The sequence below is a fragment of the Balaenoptera musculus genome, chromosome 6, assembly GCF_009873245.2.
Source record: "Balaenoptera musculus isolate JJ_BM4_2016_0621 chromosome 6, mBalMus1.pri.v3, whole genome shotgun sequence".
Classification (NCBI taxonomy): domain Eukaryota; kingdom Metazoa; phylum Chordata; class Mammalia; order Artiodactyla; family Balaenopteridae; genus Balaenoptera; species Balaenoptera musculus.
The window spans coordinates 112,084,911-112,106,206 of record NC_045790.1 but is presented as its reverse complement, the minus strand read 5'-3'; the positions used below and the strand labels follow the sequence as shown (position 1 = coordinate 112,106,206).

General features: G+C 43.3%; 1 protein-coding gene across 5 annotated transcripts in view; it reads left to right on the top strand.

The window, feature by feature from the left end:
• The window catches only part of SETX (senataxin), an 83,380-nt gene extending 69,648 nt beyond the window's left edge, over positions 1–13,732 (top strand). For 4 of the 5 annotated variants that reach the window (XM_036854551.1, XM_036854548.1, XM_036854553.1 and 1 more), the window contains 6 exons: positions 23–210; positions 831–923; positions 2,603–2,767; positions 6,487–6,585; positions 7,508–7,595; positions 11,577–13,732. In XM_036854551.1, the coding sequence (XP_036710446.1) occupies positions 23–210; positions 831–923; positions 2,603–2,767; positions 6,487–6,585; positions 7,508–7,595; positions 11,577–12,323 (1,380 nt within the window). In that variant the 3' untranslated portion in view covers positions 12,324–13,732. The remainder of the gene's footprint in view (positions 1–22; positions 211–830; positions 924–2,602; positions 2,768–6,486; positions 6,586–7,507; positions 7,596–11,576) is intronic. The other variant, XM_036854552.1, reaches the window with a different exon arrangement.
• The last annotated feature ends 7,564 nt before the right edge of the window (positions 13,733–21,296 follow it).

The following is a 21,296-nucleotide window of genomic DNA, read 5'->3' as shown; positions in this document are numbered from 1 at the left end:
TGCTTTGTTTTCCTCCTTTCAGAAGGCCCAGGATTATGGCTATGACCAGTCGATGATGGCCCGCTTCTACAAACTTCTGGAAGAGAACGTGGAGCACAACGTGATTGGCAGGCTGCCTGTCTTACAGCTCACCATTCAGTACAGGATGCACCCAGACATATGTCTCTTCCCTTCTAATTACGTTTATAACAAGAGCTTGAAAACAAATAGGTGAGTTCTGTTCATTGCATGTTCACCTGTTTTATTTGTAGGTTTGGCTGCTTAGGAAGAATAGCTCTTTTGTTGTGCTTTTAGGTCTTGTTATTAAAAGCATAAAGGTTTAATAATTTTAATTATAAAAGTCCTATTGATTGTAGCAAATGCAGATAAATGAAGAGAAAGGGAAAAACCGAACCCCTATTTATACTACCCAGAGGTAATCACTGGTAACATTTTGTTATATCTACTTCCAGTCCTTGTACTATGCACATCATTTTTTTACTTTTTCTCTTTTTGGGGGAAAAAAAAAAGCACACCATGCTCTACATAGTATTCTGTAGCTTGCTTTTTTCACTTACTGTATTATGGGTAACTTTCCAATCATGATTGTTATATTTTAATTACGTGGGTCATTCTCCCTAGTACTACTAGAATAGAAATGAAATTCACTTGCTACCTTTCACTAAAATATGTTATTTAAAAGTATTTAATTTTATGTAAAAAGAAGGTCCTTCTTGTCCTCTTACTTTCCCTCGCTCTCTTCCCCAGAAAGAACAAATGGTAATAATAATTCTAAAACGTTTTCTCTTATAATTTGACTTGCATTCTAAATGGTGGCTGCTCTTTTGTAGATTGACAGAGACCATTCGGTGTTCATCTGAATGGCCATTTCAGCCCTACCTCGTGTTTGATGTTGGAGATGGTTCAGAAAAGCGGGATAATGAGTACGTTCTCCTTTTTCTTCAGTCCCCTCTGATGGTCCCAGAATTTTTATATTGTTTCTGTTCATATTTAAATTCAAAATATTTTCCATATAAATCTCTCTGCCTACTGCCAGTGCACAGTCATTTTCTTTTAGCTGGGTTGATAACTTCACCTTTTCAATCATAAATTACTGATGTCTTTATATATTTCAGTCTTTTGATTTTTTTTTTCTTAACTGGGTAATGGGGGTTATGTTACCTAACATGCGGTCAGCACTTCAGTAGATCCATGCTGAGATCACAACTGTGAGTAAAACAGACGTGGCCCCAGTGCAAGGCTGCTGTGGTCTTAACAGGGGAGACAGACATTAACCAGGCCATCACCGTGGTGATTAATGATTCTGGTTGGGTTAAGTACTGTGAAGGATAAGTACAGATACAGTTGAGTCAAGGTGTGAGGCAGAGGGTGGACAGTACTTTCAGCGTGTTGGATTGTGAATCAGGTGGTTTGTGAATGACAGCGAAAAGGAGCAGTGGTTGCTAATTAGGAAGCACCTCAGAGGAGCCAGGGCTTCTTGTGAGAGAATAAAGGAAGAGGAGCCCGGAGGCTGCATTTGTTAGCACAGATAGAAATGCCACCCCTGTATCATGACGTATGAAGAAATAGAAATTCCACCTCTGCGTCAGGAGAGAGCTGCAGAGCAAGTGGTGTCCTCTGTGAGAATAAGATATTAGTTAATAGCGGTGGAGGGAGGGGTCTCTCAGTGAAGAAGTTAGAAATACGGAGCAGTTGGCTGGGGGGTTGCTATTCCAGAGGGATTGTGAAGGTTGTAGTGGGGTCTGTTGGAATGGAGCAGAGGATTGAGAGTTTACCACATAAGTATTGTGGAGATGGATGGTCACGAGAAGAGTGTTGGCCTGAGAGGTGACCAAATAAAGATTTCAGGTATGGAAAAGAAAGCTAGCTGACTGGGTTGTCTGTACAGTAAGTCTTGAAATTAGAATCGTGAGTGTTTAAGGCTTTAAAGCGAGACAGATAAGGTAGCCTCGGGAATCACGGTGCGAGTGCAGGGCATCCCCCAGCGTGCACCCATGTTGCGTCTGGTATGGTAATGAGGGCGTGCGTTGTAGTTCGGGAGCGCAGGGTGAGGCCAGCGAGGACAGAGGACGTGGTGCTGCTGTAGGGCCCGTGCTCACTCATCTCCGGGGCTGGGCCACGCGTAGTCGGGGTGGCTGCCGTCCTCTCGGTCGTGTGGGGCATGACCTGCATGGCCCGTGGTGGGGAATGCAGGAAGGCAGTGCACCTGAAGCACTTTTCTCAGTGTTAGGAAGATAGTAAATCCGTAACGTTAGTAGATCCTATTCATTAGTCATAGCTCCATTGTTATTATGAATACTTCCGTTCTCACTGCGGCTATCCCTGTTTTAATAAATGAAGAAACTGGTGCCTAAACATCACTTGACTCCAACCTCTTTTCTGTCATAGAACTTCGTGTTTCACTGGGCAGTTATTTTTATATTTATTCATATGTACAATATTAATGGTCATTATAACAGCCTCTTTGAATCACTGCTGACTGAATAAAGATGAAACCTACCTATGTACCCTTTACTGTAGTGGAAAACAAAGTGGAACTTAACTTAGCAATTGGACTGCTATTAGTTTTGATGTGTTGTGTTTTTGTTTTCGTCTTATTTAGCTCATATGTAAATGTTCAGGAAATAAAACTGGTAATGGAAATAATTAAACTTATAAAAGACAAAAGAAAGGATGTTACTTTCCGAAACATTGGCATAATAACCCATTACAAGGCTCAGAAGATGATGATTCAGAAGGATTTGGACAAAGAGTTTGATGGAAAAGGGTGAGGCATCTCTATTTTTACAGATATTTCCAGTTTTTCTGTTGAATTAAAAAGAAGAAAGAGGGGATAGAAGGAAAGAAGAAAAGGAAACTTAACCCTAGGGAGTGGTCTTAGACCCTGGTAGTATAGAACGAGGAGACTAGGACCCCGGCTCCATAGGCTTGCGCTGGGAGGGAGTGTGGTTGCACTTGTAGCCCCTGTAGATGGAATGCCTCCTGCCAGTTCAAACGTCATCACCGTTACACTTGACAATGGAAGTGACTGAGAAATTCTTCAGGCCTTTCCCTTTAGTTGGATGACTTGTTATCTGAATTCTAACTCTACTGAGAATCATGTATTCACATTTTCACTTAGAATAAAGTATTTAACCCTTTTAGTGCCTTCATGTATAGGGTGAAGATCATGTTTTTGTCTCCTTTATACCTCGACAGTAAAATTAAAAATTAAATATTGGAAATCCATTAACTCAAAAGTTTCTGCACCTAGAAACACACAAACTACCAAATTGACTCTAGAAATAAACAGAAACTTTGGATAGACCTATGAAATGTAAAGAGATTGAGTTAGTAATCACTTTCCAACAGAGAAAAACACAGGACCAGGCTTCACTGGTGAATTCTGTCAAACATTAAGAATTAACACCAGTCCTTTGCAAATGCTTCCAAAAAATAGAAGGGAATACTTTCTAACTCATTTTATGGTGCCAACATTACCCTGATACCAAAGCCATGGAGACATCACCAGAAAAGAAAACTATGGACCAATATCCGTTATGAATATGGATGCAGAAATTCTCAACAAAATAATGGCAACTGAACTCAACAGCATATTAAAAGGATTATTTACCACAATCAAGTGGAATTTATCTCAGGAATGCAAGGTTGGTTCAACATATGAAAATCAGTCAGTGTGATATACCATATTAAAGGGGGAAACCCCACATGATGGTGATCATCTGAATAAATGTGGAAAAGACATTTGACTGAATGCAGCAACCTTTCATGATAAAGATAGTCAACAAACTAGGAATAGAAGGGAACTTCCTCAACCTAATAAAGAGCATCTATGAAAAACCCACAGCTAAAACATCATACGTGATGCTAAGATTAAAAGCTTTCCCCCTGTGATCAGGAAGGATGCCTCCTCTCACTGCTTCTGTGCAGCACTGCATTAGACGTTCTATGCGGAGCAGTTAAGCAAGAAAAGGAAAGAAATGGCATCCATATTTGAAAAGAAGAAGTAAAAGTGTCTCTTCACAAATGGCATAATCTGGGACTTGCCTGGTGGTCCAGTGGTTAAGACTCCATGCTTCCACCGCAGGGGGCATGGGTTTGATCCCTGGTCAGGGAACTAAGATCCTGCATGCCGTGTGGCCAAAAAAACACCAAAAACCAAAAAAACAAAACCAACAAAAAAAACAAATGGCATACTCTTACGTATAGAAAACCCTTAAAAAATCTATGCAAACTACTGGTCCTTATAAACAAGTTCAGCAGAGTTGTAGGGTACAAGATCAGTATACAAAAATCAGTTGTATTTCTGTACACTATAGAGAAATCTGAAAAGGAAAATTTTTTTTTTTTTTTTTTTTAGAAATTCACGTTCTTTTATTTATTTATTTATTTTTTATGACTGTGTTGAGTCTTCGTTTCTGTGCGAGGGCTTTCTCTAGTTGCGGCAAGTGGGGACCACTCTTCATCGCGGTGCGCGGGCCTCTCACCATCGTGGCCTCTCTTGTTGCGGAGCACAGGCTCCAGACGCGCAGGCTCAGTAATTGTGGCTCACGGGCCCAGTTGCTCCGTGGCATGTGGGATCTTCCCAGACCAGGGCTCGAACCCGTGTCCCCTGCATTGGCAGGCAGATTCTCAACCACTGCGCCACCAGGGAAGCCCAGGAAAATTTTTTTAAATTCCATTTATAATAGCATCATAAAGAACAAAATACTTAGGAATAAATGTAACCAAAGAAGTGTGAGCTCATACACAGAAGGACAAAACGTTGTTGAAAGAATTTAAAGAACTAGATAAATGTAAAGCCATTTCATGTTCATGGATCGGAAGACTTAATATTGTTAAGATGGCACCATTCCCCAGGTTGATCTACAGATTCATTGTTATCTCTGTCAAAATTCCAACTACCTTTTTTTACAGAAATGGACAAGCTTATTCTAAAATTCACATGGAAGTGCAAGAGACCCTAAATAGCTTGACAGAGAGCAATGTTGGAGGGCTCACACTTCCCTCTTTCAAAATTTACTACAAAGCTGTCAACACTGGTACTGTCATAAGGGTAGACATATAGACCAATAGAATAGAAGTGAGATTCCAGAAATAAATCCATACATTGATGGCCAGTTGATTTTCAACAAGGGTGCCAAGCCTATTCATTGGGGAAAGAATAGTTTTTCAACAAATGGTGCTGGAATAACTGGATATCCACATGCAAAAGAATGAATTTAGACCCCTGTCTCACACTGTATACAATAATTAACTCAAAATGAATTAGAGCCCTGAGTCTAAGAGACAAAATTATGAAACTTATAAGGAAACAAAGGTAAATTTATATGACCTCAGATTAGGCAACAGATTCTTAGATATGATACCCAAGCACAAGTAACCAAAGGAGGAGTAAATTGGCCTTCTTAAAAATTAAAAGCTTATGTGTTTCAAAGGACACACTATCAAAAGAGTGAAAAGTCAACACACAGAGTGGGAGAAAATACTTGCAAAATATTTATCTGATAAGTCATATCCGGAATATATAAAGAACTCATACAACTTAATAAAATGATAATCTAACTTTTTAAGTGGGCAAAGGATGTGAATAACATTTCTCAAAAGAAGATAAAAATCCAACAGGCACATGAAAAGCTGTTCCACATCATTTGTCATTAGGGAAATGCAAATCGAAACCACAATGAGGAGATATCATTTCACACCCACCAAGATGACTATCATTACAAAAAAAAAAAAAATAACAAGTTTTGGCAAGGATGTGGAGAAATTGGAATACTTACACATTGCTGGTGAGAAACTGTAGAAAACAGTTTGACAGTTCCTCCTAAAGTTGAACATAGAATTACCACGTGACCCAGCAATTCCACTCCTAGATACATACCTGAAAGAATTGAGAAAGGGTTCACACAAAAGCTTGTACATGAATGTTCGTAGCAACATTATTCATGATAGTCAAAAAGTGGAAACAACCCAAATGTCCAAAATTTGTACATAGGTAAAAAATAAATTGTGTATCTGTACAGGCTAATAGTCAGTCGTAGGAGGAATGAAGTACTGTTACAGTCTACGACACGGATGAACCTTGAAAACATGCTAGGTGAAGGAAGCCCAACACAAAAGGTCCCATATTTTATGATTCCATTTATATGAAATTTCCCATATAGAAAAGTCCATAGAGACAGACAGTAGATTAGTGGTTGCCAGGGCCTGGGGAGGGGGAGGTAGAGACTGATGGCTGATAGGCACAGGGCTTCCCTCCTGGGTGATGGACATGCTATGAAATTAGATAGCGGTGATGGCTGTACACTGTAGTGAATGACAACACCACCAAATGGTGTACTTTAAAATGGTGAATTTTGTGTTATGTGAATTCTGTTCCAAGTTAAAAAGATAGCATTAAAAAAGTAAGAAATACTACTGTATAAATATGTATATTTAATAATTATCTTTTTTCAGTAAATATGTTTCTCTCTTCGTAAATAGGCCAGCAGAAGTAGATACCGTGGATGCCTTCCAGGGTCGTCAGAAAGATTGTGTTATTGTTACATGTGTCAGAGCAAATGCCATGCAAGGCTCAATTGGGTGGGTAACTGTCATTATTGATTCTTTGCTTGTTTATGATCCAGAGTTAGATCTTTTTTTTTTTTTTTTTAATTTTTATTTATTTATTTATTTATTTTTGGCTGTGTTGGGTCTTCGTTTCTGTGCGAGGGCTTTCTCTAGTTGCGGCGAGCTGGGACCACTCTTCATCGTGGTGCGCGGGCCTCTCACTGTCGCGGCCTCTCTTGTTGTGGAGCACGGGCTCCAGACACGCAGGCTCAGTAGTTGTGGCTCACGGGCCCAGTTGCTCCGCGGCATGTGGGATCTTCCCAGACCAGGGCTCGAACCCGTGTCTCCTGCATTGGCAGGCAGATTCTCAACCAGTGCGCCACCAGGGAAGCCCCCGAGTTAGATCTTTTTAATCACTGTTAGAGAGTACCATCATTTGCTCTATTTTCTTATATAAAAAATTGAGTAATATCTTGAAGGTTTCTTTTTTAAGTTGTGAAGTTGATCCACTGTTAGGTCTGCTTCTCTTGGTACCTTGTGTATTAACCCATGTCACAGTGTGAATCTGTTTTTTCACTTGATAAGAGTGAAACAGATTATTGAATCCAGTATATTTTGCAGGGGCATGTTCCTCTCCATGGTATGTGTCATAATTGATCTACTATCATATTTTTAGGATCTTTTAAGGCTTAAAAATCATACCATTAAAATTTCCAATATCTCATCCAAGTCAAAATAGGAAATCGACAGACAGATGCATCACTTTGAAAGAAAGCACTGGGCATCTTGTTTGTTTGCTGTCCTTAATGGGAATTGCTTCTGTGCCAGGTCCTGCACCATGACCTTAAAGCAGGAGCCCAAGAAAAGCTGTCTGAAACGCCTGTGTCTCACCTACACTGACATGCCGAGTCATTCTGAAGAAAGAAGTAACTTTTTTTTTCCTTCTGTTGCTTAGGTTTCTGGCAAGTTTGCAGAGATTGAATGTCACCATCACACGAGCCAAGTACAGCCTCTTCATCCTGGGACATTTGAGGACCCTGATGGTAGGTACATTCTAGAGAACCAGAGAACTCCGGAGTTTGCCCATCATGACTGATACCGGGTTGAGGTTTTGTTTTTATTTTTCATCAAAGTGGAATGATTTCGAGGCTACAAACAATAATGAGCCTCTTCCCCCTGGTTGTTATGTCCTCCAGCAGCTTCTTCCTGGGAGCTTTTGTAATGCCTAAACCGCTCACCCTTTCTTAGCCCAAGACCCAGGTATCCATAGTTTACTCTCAAGATGACCTTTAAAAAAAATTGATTCTACATCGTAGAATTGTTAGGAAGACATGTAAACCCATATATGTAAAGTGCTAGAAGATTGGTTAGCACTTAGTAAACACTCAGTGAATGTGGCTGTTAGCCTGGCTTCATGCCAGAGAGAGGGGGAATGTGCAGGGAAGTGCTTGGATCTTCATTTCTGTCTTGGCACTTAGAGCAGCACTGCTTGCTGTTTCCCTTGAGGGGTGAGTGGCATCAGAGCTCCTCCGTCAGTACAGATACTCCTCTAGAAGGGGCAAGTTTACATCTGTAGTCGACAAATAGTGCAGCTTAATTTGGTGAATCACAGCTAGATAAAGCATATATTTGCTGCCTGTCTCATTAGGTGTAATAACTCAGTTTCTCTAATTTCTGTATTTAACAGAGTCATTGGTTTATCTCAGGAGAGGTGCCAACTCAGTAGGTTTTTCCCCTGTTTTGGTTAGTTCCACCAGAGGGCGCACAAATACAATCTTTCTCATTCAACTCTTACCTAGATCTGTGGTCTTCAACCTTTGTTGTTTGTGTACCCCCTTGAAAGAATGTTTAAAAGCTGTGTATCCTCCGTTTTTAAGTTTATATTGAAAATTTTTCATCGTAAGTGTTGATAAAGATTTTGTTTCTAATGTATTGTAAATATTTGACATTTAAAAATAAAGCTATTAAAAATAAATCCATTATGCCACTCTTAAATATATCCAGTGGAATAGAGAGCAGTGTTATTCTTTCTGCTCTTTAAAATTGAATTGCCATTTATACTGTTTAGGATAAAATTCAGTGGGGGTAGTTTATATATTTTCATAATTAAAAGCCTTTCTGTTAATATGACTATTAGGCTTTTCTGCCACAAAAAATTTACATGTAAATTTGAAAGTTTAAAGAATTGGTTTTCATAACTATTTGGGGAAACTGTGTGAAGGGTGCGTGGAACCTCTGTACTGTTTTGGTAACTTCCTGTGAATCTATAGTTACCTCAAAGAGTTTTTTAAAAAATTATTTTTCCTGTGACCATAAGGATCTGAGTATTAACGAACGATATCTTGTCAGTTGAGTAACGTATTAACAGTTATTATTTTCACACAGTTGAATTTTGATAATGTTCAAACCCGAAAAGTAAAATGTTTATAGAGCTGTGTCTCTTAGATGCCCTGATGGCGGGAGCCTTCATGGGCGCCCCTCTGTTTACCACCCCCTCTATTTGACACCCAGGCGTGTTTACCTCCCCTAGCCATGCGCCCTGTGGTCAGATTTGGGACAGGTGAGAGTTGTGGTGGTTGTGAAGGATGGAGTGGAAGGGCAGAAAAGCCCCAGGAGGACATAGGGAACTGGGGTTTGGAAGCTGAGGTTTGGAAATTGATTCCCAGAAAACGTTCTCACATCCCCCCGAGGAAGTCTCTGTGAGCCCCAGAGTCACCGTCACGCAGATTTGAAGCCCACTGACATCTAGCTGCGGTATAGACGTTATTATCTTCACTCTGGGAAGCCAGTGTGACAAAAAGAGACCGACAGAACAGAATAGAAAAACTTCCAGTTTATCATTTGGACCTTGCAATCCAACTTACGTATTTGTCCTTGGGCTTCCCCCCACCCCAGCCTCTTTTTTTTTTTTTTTGGTTCTTCAGCCCAGTTTCCCTTATGGAGATGGAATCAGTGATTAAAGCACTTGGTTTCCTCTGAGAAATCAAGACTAATAGCTCCTTCTCAGAACTGTTTTTGTGATCTGGGGATTGGATTAAACAGCAAGTTTAGGTGCAGTAGAATTGGCAGAAATAGCAGCAAGGCCGTCTGCTTTACATCTGCGTTCCAGCCACAGGGTAGGACTCTCAAGAGCTCTCCTGAGTCAGGGAGATCGGAGCCTGGTACTGCTCATATGCATCTTCCTGGTGCATGCGGTCACCGTACCGTGCACTTGATTTTCATGACTTGCTTTAAAAGACCCTGTGAGGCCTGCATTGCCAGCATAGTTTATCAAATCCAAGAAGCCATTAGTTATATAATGGGCATCATTATTTTATGTTCTACTATTGAACTGTGACACTTTATTTTCACTTAGAATTTTTGTTTTATAGTTACTGAAAGAACTTTTTTAGACTTTAGACAGATTTTTATTGGGTTGGCCAGAAGGTTCATTTTGGTTTTTCTGTAACATCTGAATGAACTTTTTGGCCAACCCAGTGTCATACCACTCTTGTTCATACATAGGAAATATAGCAAAATAGATAGACTAAGATACCCCTGAAAGCATCTCACTTTCAGACTAACACTCTGGTCGTCCCCATTCACCATCCCATTTACCCTTGCTCACGCTCGAACCGTTCCCTGTGCAGTCAGAGGCGTCTCATGAGACGACCCCACTGTGGTCCCCGGGGGTTTTTCCAACTTCTGATCTCCATTCTCCAAGTTGTAGTGCTGATACTTTTCTTATCAGAGGATGTCTGTGGAAAGATTTTTCAGGCAAGAGCCAGGACTCATTCTTTTTAAAAGTGGTTTGTTGACTAAAAGTCAAGAGGTTGTAGTCACCCAGCCATGAATTCCTCCAGGATTACATACATGGAAACTGCTGCCTGGCCAAGAGGCACCCCAAAGTCAGAAATGGTAAAACGTGAAAATAAAGGGCATTTTATTTTTTTTCAAAGCGCATTTTAGAGTCATCTAAATAAAATACTATTCATACTTTACAGTGAGGAAACAGGCTCAGAGAGGTCAAGTGACTTGACCAAGGTCACACAGCAGGTCAGTACTATGTATGCAGCTTCACTGCTATACCCTTACCCACCTTCATGAGTAGTGCAGGAGCCCCCATGAGGGGAGCTATCCTTTTCTTCTCTTTCCTTCAGTCTCCGTCTTTTTTCCTCCCTCATACTCTCTCTTTCTTCTGTCTAAAGAGGCCCAAGTTCTGATGGTTGTAAAGAAGCAATTTATTGCTGAGGAAACTCTAAAAGGAAGAGAGGAGAGATGCGTGAGTTGGGTTTTTGTTTTGTTTTGTTTTTCCCTTTAGATGTGCTTTTCATAACTTAAGCTTTTCTAGAAAAGAGACAAAAGTGGGACAATATCTTTGGAATAGTTATCTCAGCGGATTAAGATCGTTTAGCCCTTTGGAGTTTGGGAAGCCTTTGGGAATTTGCTGAAAGCTATGGACCTCTTTCTAGAACAGTCAGCATGCACTCAAAAGTTAGAGCTTTCTGAAACCAAGCCTTCCTCTTCCAGAATGTTAGCCTTGGCCGGAGGCAGGCAAGACTCTAGGATCAGCAGTGTCAAGGGAACTCGGTGGGATGACGCAGCCCTTCTGTGTCCGTGTTGTCCGGGATCCTAGCCCTGGTCACATGCGGCTGCTGAGCACTTGCAATGTGGCTGGTGCAACTGAGGAAATGAATGTTTAATTTTGCTTAATTGAAGTTTAGATAGCTACATGAGGCTACCGGCAGTTGGTACAGATTTGCATGACAGCTAATTCACCACGTGGCCTGAGTAACAGTGGTAAAATGGTGGAAGTTCTTTCTTAGAGGTGGTGCCCAGTGTTCTTTTCTAGCAGCGTGGCTTTATCGTTCTGTATTCCACCTTATTTTTCCTTTCAGCCTTGTCTAACGAGTAGTGGATTCTTGAGAATCTGTTCACGAAAGTATACTTACTGTTTGTTCAGAAGTGAAAACTGGAACCTCTGCTTCCCAAGCATATGAAGTGTTTCTTTGGGATGTAATTTTCTTCCTTCTCTTTGTTTCAAGGAAAACCAGCATTGGAATCACCTGATTCAGGATGCACAGAAGCGTGGTGCCATTATTAAGACTTGGGACAAAAACTATAGACACGATGCAGTGAAGATTCTGAAACTCAAGCCCATACTGCAGAGAAGTCTGACTCACCCTCCTGCTGTCGCCCCAGAGGTGTCCACACCCCAGGGCGGAGTGCCCAGCAACAAGCTAGACAGTGAATTTGCCAAGATGTCCTTTGCTTCTTCCCCGTACCACTCACCCTCTGACTCCAAAGAAGCCACTGTCACTGTTACTGCAAAGGACCCTGAAAGGCCACCCATTCAGGACCGGCTTCGGGACCCACGACTGCTTAGGAGGATGGGCTTGGGCTGTGAAGCCAAAGGGAAATGCCTCAGTGAGCTGCAGCCCTCGAGCCCCCAGTACCCCGGAGCAACGCCTCCCTTGGGAGAGCCAGGCTTCCCCGGAAGTCACCAGGACCCGACCAGTATCGGGCAGCAGCCCCCCGCCAAGGGAGCTGCTGTGAACAGGCACAGTCCTCACGCGCAGTGCGACGCTCCAGCTGCTAGTACCAATGCTTCCGCGAGTAAACGTGCCCAGGAAGGGGGGGCACTCAGCCACAGGAGGGAGACCAGGGCCTTCACTGAGGGGGATCAGGAGAGGCGTGGCTCTCTGAGCCACCACACAAAGAGGAACTCAGGCTGGGACGAGAGGGGACTGGAGGAGGAGGACAGTAGCTTAAAGAAGAGGAGGCTTTTATAGTGGAGCCAAATGAGACTGTCAGCCACAGCGTTACTGCAGACTTCGGATGACCAGCTAGTAGGACTGTCCAGATGAGATTACTTTTTTCCTTAAAGGAGTTTGTGTGCTGTTGGAAAACAGAAAACGTATCCTAACACATGGGCCTCTTGGTCATCTTCAGTACTTTTTGTCAGTTGCAAAAGCTTTCAGAAAGCATTTGTGTATCAGTAATAATGTCCTCGAAGTCGAAGACTTAAAATGTTGATCTCTTGTTCTTCTGTAGAAAAGGTCAGTCTGGAGAGGATGCTGTAAAAGTTGGAATGTATATTTGTATAGCAAATAACAGAATCCTTTTAAAATTTAATCTGGTAGACAGCTTTTCTTTCCCCTGCTTAAAATGTTAATCATTTTCAACGGAACAAACCTTATATTTAAAAAAAACAAAAGGTGGGAGGAGGGCAGGTCCTTTCAAAGATTGTTGTAGCAAACAGACGTCTTTAACAGCCAAGGCGGCCTGAGAGAAGCGAGTCAGTGCATTGGGTCAGATGCCTCTCGTCCTGTTAAACCAACTGGCGTGTCCTGGGCAAGACCCTGGGAAGCAAAGCTCTGTTAGGTGAAGTTCCACTCATGCACCTTTTTAGACGAGGCACCTTGGCACAGGATATTACGTTTCTGTGACGAGTTCGTCTGCCTGTTGTAGCGAGCACATAGTTCTCTAGCTAAAATTCTCATTCTTCGTGAGATGCAAGAATGTGAAATGAAAGAATAATTCTTGAAATGTCATTCAGATGCCCCCAGCATATTGTGAATTTCCTGCAACTGGTGGGTTACAAATCCAGTGGTTGCCAAGTATTAGATCAGTGCTGGGGTGGCTTGTGGAAGCCTGTAGATCGCCAAGAGAATCCAACTCATGAAAAGCTGGATGTTTAGCATCTTCCCAAGGGATTCTGGTCACCGGGCAGCTTGGGAACCAGATAGGGCAGACCAGATACAATATTTTAGGCAGGAGAGAAACATCCTCTAAAAAGAGAAGGACGGGAGAGGAGTGCAAATACTTGGAGTTGAGAACAGGAAGAGAGTTGACAGATTTCCTATGATCTTTGGAAACCATCGTAAGTGACGCAAATACTCCGCTGTGGTGGAAGATCTGGTTAGAGGGGTTGTGCTTCTGTGAAAGGAAGTGGCCACGGTGGGCGGAGATTTGAGAGACTTGGATGAGGGCAGGGCTGCCTAATTTCAAAGTCCAGTTTTCCAAGCGCACACACACTGATGCTGAGGTATCACAGACTGAGAATCTGTGTTAGTAACAGCTGACCATTGTTTGAACTAGCCGTTTGTAGTGAATGCTGTGCAGCCCTAGCTAGTTTGGGGGAGAAAGCAGGCATTCCTGAAGATGAATGTGCACCATTTGAAACTTTTTCGGTCATCTGCTTTTTAAGCAAAAAGGGCTTTGTGTTCATCAGGAATTCTACTGAAGCAGGTTATTAAGAGCTTTAAAAAAAATGTTTGGTTGCCAAAGGTTTAAACATGCTACTTCTTTGTTACCCTTGTCCCTCCCACTGGTGTCCAGACCTCTGCTGATGGGATTGAACACTCCTGTCACTCGGGGAGCACGTGCTCTGTCCCCACAGTCAACCCCTGCTCCCCGTTCACGGAGGCGGGCTGAGCCCCGCTCTGGGTCAGGGGCTTCGTAAGCTTCCTGCCTGGCCTTTGGCAAGAAAGCTCATTGTTTCTTTAAGTTTACTTTCCTGCTGTCTTGGTAAAATGCTTCATTTAGCAGACACTTGTAGTGACAATTTAGAGAATCTAAAACCTGTAAGCTTATAGAAGAGGCGTGCTGGAAAGAGCTGGGGTCAGGAACTTCTCCCACTCCGCTCACACAACACGTGAAGTAAGTAAGTGCTCCCCACCGTACGTACTTTGCTGCCCCACCTGAACGATGTTATTTCCTGTTAAGTTTGGTGCCTGTTCTCACACGTGTTCACTTTTGGTTCACCTTCCACCTGGTCTGGTAACGCGAGAATTAGTGCATCATCCCTTGTAATGAGCAAGCCTGTGTCCTGACAGCCTCTCCCAGCAGGAAACAGTCATACCTGGCATTGCATTGGAATCGATTTGTGGTTCCAGTTGGTGTATGTATTTGCATTAAGCATTTCATATGTACAGTGCGGCCTTTCTTGATGTGGCTGTCATAGCAGTGTTGTTGATTGGTGGTCAACCTTATTGCAGGTGAAAAATACGGCTGTTAGTTTTTGTCCTTGCCATGGCGTTATAAGAAAGTGGCCTTGTCTTCTTTCAATCTTAGCTCTTTCAACATGAATATATTCTACTTAAAAATTTGTTTTGCTTCTTTGTATATAATTTGCCTTGGACTTACTGTGCACAGTTTATTTAGTTCTGTATTATCAGGAGCAAATTTGATAAGTACATGTGAATAACCTCCTGTAAATGAGTTTCATAACAAAATTGTACTAAACTGTTTTCTAAAGTTAGTTGTGCAGATTGATAATTTTTTTGCTGTAGTTTTGATTCTTTCTGTGCTCTGAGTTCCTAGCTGGGATTTGGCGAGCAATAGCCCTGTTGTCTTTGTTAAAACCTGAATATTAAGAGAAAATGGCAGAATTAAAAGTGGAAACAAGAAAACTGACGTGGGTTAGGAGTTATGTGTTTTTGGATGAAGGTTCAAGGCACTTCCCAGATATTCCATTTAGTCTGCCATTAGATTTATTTCATGCCGAAATTATCTGGTGGGGATTTGTTTTATTCCGGTTTCTCATCCAGTCCGCACCCCCAGCTCTCCTTGCTTCTCAGCTCTTCTTGGAATCTTACCCGTAAGGTTGCAGGGTGCACTGTGGCTAGTTGTGGTGTCGGTTACACGTTGACGTTTGGTCCAGAAATGCACGCTCACCTCCAGGCTAAGATTGGGGAGCAGGTGAGAGAGGAGGGACGGATGAACGGTGACCCACAAAAGCAGCTCCCGGGGCACCGATGGGGGCGCAGGGAATAGACGGCCAAGTTGGGGGTCACCACTGATGGCTACAAAAGTACAACTCGTTTTATAAAAGCAGTGGCTTCAGGGGGCGCAGTCCGATGTGCTGTGCTCCGCCAGGACGTGGGCACCGCCAGCTTCGCTGGGCCTCCCGCTCATTCCGGGTGGAGGCACCAACCACCCACGAAGGTGAAGTGACGTACGTGTTCTGGGACAAGATGAACTTGCCAGTGACCTGATGGGAGGTGAGTGCTCTGCGATGGCTCTTTTACTTGTGGAGTTCATTACTGCAGCAGCTGTAGCAGTGATTCTTCAAGTCCCTCCTGACCAGCACACGCGCTGTCACCACCATCTCCTGGGTTTCACCATTTATTGTTTGAGGAATAAATAATTCAGGGAGGAAACTAAAATGTAGCTTCAGCTTAAGTAGCATTTCCAATGTTGTGCCAGCACCGTGAAGGCGGGTTCTGTACACAGGGGATCCCTCTATAACTCTTAAAGGACCTGAGTTATCGTCACCCCATCCTGCTGTACAGAAGGCATTTGCCAAGTCAGATGGCGTAAATGGTGTCTGCAGTTGGACGGTGCTCGGAGCCACGGGAGCTGGCTTTGTGCTCTCTTCGTTAGAGCTCGGGCCCAGCCGTGCTGGTGGGCACTGTTGCCTTTGCTCTAAGCACCATTGCTGCAAATCAAATTGTTAGTAGTTTTCAGCCTGGGAGGTGCACTTTGGAGTCACCTGGGGGAACTTCTGAAAAATTCCCACTCCCGGGCCCTACTCTAGAATTCCTGATTTCATGGGCCTGGGGGCAAGTACTTGTCGCGTTTTTTTTTTTTAAACTTAAGCTTAAACTCACTCTCAGGTGTTTCCGTCGAGTGGCCAGCCTTGCGGCCTGGCTCCTAAGGGTTCAGGAGGAAAAGGGAGCAGCCTTGGGGCCCATCGGGGTCACGTCTGCCTTCCTCAGTAATGGTCCCCCGCAGGGGCCCTGAGTGGGGCGAGGCCCACCACCAAAAGCCATCTGGCCATCTCTGCTTTTGTTCAGAAGGAGATTCCCAAGGGCTGCACAGTGGGGCTGGGGAAGGAGGTCTGGGAATATATCCAGAGAAAACCATAATTCGAAAAGATACGTGTACCCTGATGTTCATTGCAGCGCTATTTACGATAGCCAAGACATGAAAGCAACCTAAATGTCCATCCACAGAGGAATGGATAAAGAAGATGTGGTACATATATACAATGGAATATTACTCGGCCATAAAAATGAACGAAATAATGCCATTTGCAGCAACATGCATGGACTTAGAGATGGTCATACTGAGTGAAGTAAGTCAGAGACAAATATCATATGATGTCGCTTATGTGTGGAATCTAAAAAAATGATACAAATGAACTTATTTACAGAACAGAAATAGAGTCACAGATGTAGAAAACAAACTTATGGTTACCAGGGGGAAGGGGAGGGGGAGGGATAAATTGGGAGATTGGGATTGACATGTACACACTACTATGTATAAAATAGATAACTAATAAGGACCTACTGTATAGCACAGGGAACTCTTCTCATTAGTCTATAATGGCCTATATGGGAAAAGAATCTAAAAAAGAATGGATATATGTATATGTATAACTGATTTGTTTTGCTGTACAGCAGAAACTAACACAACATTTTAAATCAACTATACTCCCATAAAAATTAAAAAAAAACACAAAACAAAAACCACGCTGCCACCATTCAGGTCACAGGGACATCTTATCTTGGTTCCTCTGGTCAGAGGGATGGGTTTTCTATGAGGATTTTCCCACAGTCCCCACTCACAGGGGCCTCTTTTCCTGGTCCTCCAGAAAACTACAAAACATTGCTGCTGCTTCCTTTACCAGATACCCGCCCTGGTCATTGCAAGTATCTGAAATAGTTAATTCTGATCTTTTTTTATAGTCTACTGCCATAAAAAGGAAGGCATAAGGGCATCACTCTTCTTTTTAAAGTGCATTTATAAATTAAATCTATTTATTTTTCTTTTTATTTTTTTAAATTAAACTTTTTTAAAGAAAAAATTGGAAAATTTTATTTGAGCCAAATTTGAGGATTATAACCCAGGAAGAACATCTCAGAAAGCTCTGAGAACTGTTCCCTAATTTTCTTTTTAAGCCCTTTAATTGCCACCTCTTCTAGTATTTAAACTGATCCAGTGAATCTAATAAACTCATAAACACGGTGAGTCTCCAGTTCTTTTAAAAAATACCATTTACATACATACACTAATATGTATAAAATGGATAACTAATAAGAACCTGCTGTATAAAAAAATAAAATAAAATTCAAAATATAAAAAAAAGAAACCAGAAAACCTGAGGTTTCTTTTCCTCATATCAAAAAATAATAATAATAAAACAAATACCATTTAATACAATGTTCTTAAACTTTTCCATTTAATCCTAAACTGAGTTATTTAGTAGGTTTCTAATTGAAATAACAAAACTAATCTGACATGAATATGCCAAATTCTCTTAAATGTTAAAAACACTTGAGGGCTTCCCTGGTGGCGCAGTGGTTGAGCGTCAGCTTGCCAATGCAGGGGACTCGGGTTCGAGCCCTGCTCTGGGAGGATCCCACATGCCGCGGAGCAACTAGGCCCGTGAGCCACAACTACTGAGCTCTGCGCGTCTGGAGCCTGTGCTCCGCAACAACAGAGGCCGCGATAGTGAGAGGCCCGCGCACCGCGATGAAGAGTGGCCCCCGCTTGCCGCAACTAGAGAAAGCCCTTGCACAGAAACGAAGACCGAACACAACTAAAAAAAAGAAATAAATAAATAATAAAAAGAAAGGAATTCCTTTAAAAAAAAAACAAAACAAAACACTTGAGCCATCAAATACACTTTAATATATAATTTGATATAAAAACATCACTATCGTTTTACTTTACTACGTCATCTCAGGTTTAATTTTCAGTCTTCACGAAGTTAGAAAGCAGTCACTAAGGGAAGTTTTTATCTTCCTGTGTGAATTAAGGTTGGCATCCCAAGCAAGTTAAAAAACAAATATGTGACCTGGGGATGGTGTATGTCCACAGTGATTCTCAGACCACTGATTGGCACAGACCTGGCTCTTAAAACTTTTGTGAAATAAATCATATACATCAGAGTGTACATAAGACCGACGTAAAAGGAAAGACATAATAAAATAGACACCCGTGTACCCCCTACCCCATCATAAGAAACGGCACTGCTGACGCCTGGAAAGTTCACTCCATGTTTCTTCCAGACACTCCTCCCCACCACCCCCTTCCACCTAGTTGTAACCCGAATTCTGAATTCTGTAGTTTGTATAAAGTTTCACTGCACACCCCCAAATTATATTTACTTAATTTTGAAGTTTATGTGATATATACAATGGGTATTCTGGGGCTGACTTTTCTCCCCCTCATCCTTACATTTCTGAGATGACTAGCCGCTATCCATTCTTTTTGGGTGGAGGGTAGTATTCCATTTTAGGAACACGCCCCAGTCTGCCTGTTCTACTCTGATGGACTTTGAGGTTGTTACTTCTTTTCCTGTCGCATTCCTCTGGTACCCACGTAGAAGAGTTTTCCCAGGCAGTGCTCAGACCTTTGTCACGTAGGGACACAGGACAGGAAGGCACTCCAGAGCACCTGGACGTGGATGCTTCTGGGCTTGAGGCTGTGACATCAGAGCTCCAGACGACAGCACGGTCAGGTGCTCCCTTCCCCAGGAACCAAGCCATGAGGACAGCATGCCAGGTGGGGCCTGATTGGAGCCGTGCCCTTCGCATCATAATCCCTTTATCCCACCAGTAACCCCCTTGATCACAGGAGCCAGACTTTGTGGGTTCCATTCTTTGCAACATAAATACCTTGATTGGAATACCCCTTACCTAGCAATCTACTCTCAGGTAGTTATGGGGTCTACAGACACATCCTGTGGTACTAGCGATGTTGGACTTACATCCACCTCTCTGGGGCAGAGTGACAGCGCCAGATGTAAATAGATCCCGGTAGCTGGAAAATGTCCACAATGTTATGGTTAGGTGGGGGTTATAGTTTTGTTCTATATACGTGTATATATGTGTGTATGTGTGTGCGTATGTTTGTATATGTGTCTGTATATAGACAGGGAAACACAAAATAGATGTTTCTATAGGAAAAAGACAGGACATTCACCAAAATGCTGATAGAGGTTAGGTAGTTTTTTTTTTTTTAGTAGACTATTTTTTTAGAGCAGCTTTAGGTTTCTAGCAATATTGAGCAGAAGGTACGGAAATTTCCCGTCTACCCCCGTCCCCACCAGCAACATCCCCGCCGGATGGTACATTTGCTACAATCGATGAAGCTACACCGACACGTCATGATCACCCAGAGTCCACAGCTTACATTAGGGCTCACTCTTGGCGCTGTACATTCCATGGCTTTTGACAAACGTGTAATGACTTGTAGCCACCATCAGAGTATCATACAGAGTATTTTCAGTGCCCTGAAAATCCCCTGTGTTCCGCCTATTCTAGGGGGTAAATGTAAGTATTATATTCTGCATACATTTTTTCATTTTTCCATTTGTTGTACAGTGCATGAGCTACTTTTACAATAACTTTATTTTAAAGAAGACACACCAGTTCTTCAGTCATTTTCTCTCTCTCTCTCTTTTTTTTTTTTTGGTTTTCTGGCCACCGTGCAGCTTGTGGGATCTTAGTTCCCTGACCAGAGATTGAACCCCGGCCCCCAGCAGTGGAGGCACGGAATCCTAACCACTGGACCGCCAGGGAATTCCCATCATTTTCTCTTTTTTAAAAGGTGTTGCCCCAGAGTCTGTGGAAAAAGCCGTGTTAACAAGCCTCCATCATGTCCTGTCATGCTCCGGTTTCCGAGGTGGGCCGTGGGATGTCCAGCAGTGTGGTATCTCCACGAGCCTTCCACAGGTGCTCACCATCTCTGGGGCTCAGTGTAACCTCCTCTTCCTCATGGAGGGTCCCCTGCCCTCACATGGCCTCCTGGCCTTCCCATCCTGTACCCCCAGAGCCAGGGGACACAGTGGGGGCTTAGGAAAGGGGTTATTGAATGAGGGACAGCTGCTCTGGGAGGAGACCTCCAGCCACCTTCCCTATCAAGGGTCCATCCACTTGGACGCTGTGCCCAGGACACCCTCCTGGGCCCTCCGGTCCTTGCCCTGCGGACCCGAGGTCCCCACAGTGCCAGGTGCGCCTGCAGCTGGGGTGTGATTGAACTCACCAGCTGGGCACCTCCTGACCTTGTGATACGAGGTGTCCCGGGCTCACCCAGACTGTCTCTGTCCAGCCGTGGAATCAGACTTCACTCCGAGGAACCCTGGTTCCTCTTAGGGGAGGAGCATATTTAGAAACCAAGATCTGGGCTCCAGGTTTCCACCCTTCACAGACCACCAGTATTGGCTCCTCTGCTGGAAGCTCTTTCCAGAACTGAAGTCCCGGGAGGAGCAGGGTCGCCACTGGCCCAGCAGATCAGGGCCTCCCCAAGGTCTGCCTCCTATGTCTCGGTGAGGGTGGTGGGAGTGAAGATGCCCAGAATGTGATCCCCTCCCTCATCTCTTCCTCCCGGTGGAGGGTGAGGAGGGGCTGTGATGCCCAGGGAGGGGAAGGCGCTCGCTGTGCCCAGGCTGGCGTTGGGCATCAGGGGAGGCAAGCAGTGTCTGCCTGGTTCCTTGTGCCCTGGGACCCGGCACGTGGAGGTCTAGGGTATGCGCTGGGTGAGGCAGGGAAGGAGGGAGGGAAGGAAGGAAGGAAGGAGAGACTGAGTGATACGGCCCCCCCTTGGCAGGCTTTGGTGGGGGGCAGGAAATGGATAACAGCTGACACTGGTTACTTACTTTGGGACAGCACTGCATGTATTAACTTCTTTAATCCTCACAATAGCCCCATGATGTAGGCGCTGTTTTTCACAACCCCATTTCACAGATAAGGAGACTGAGGCACAGAGAGACAGAGTAACTTGCCCAAGGTCATCCAGGTGGTGGAGAACAG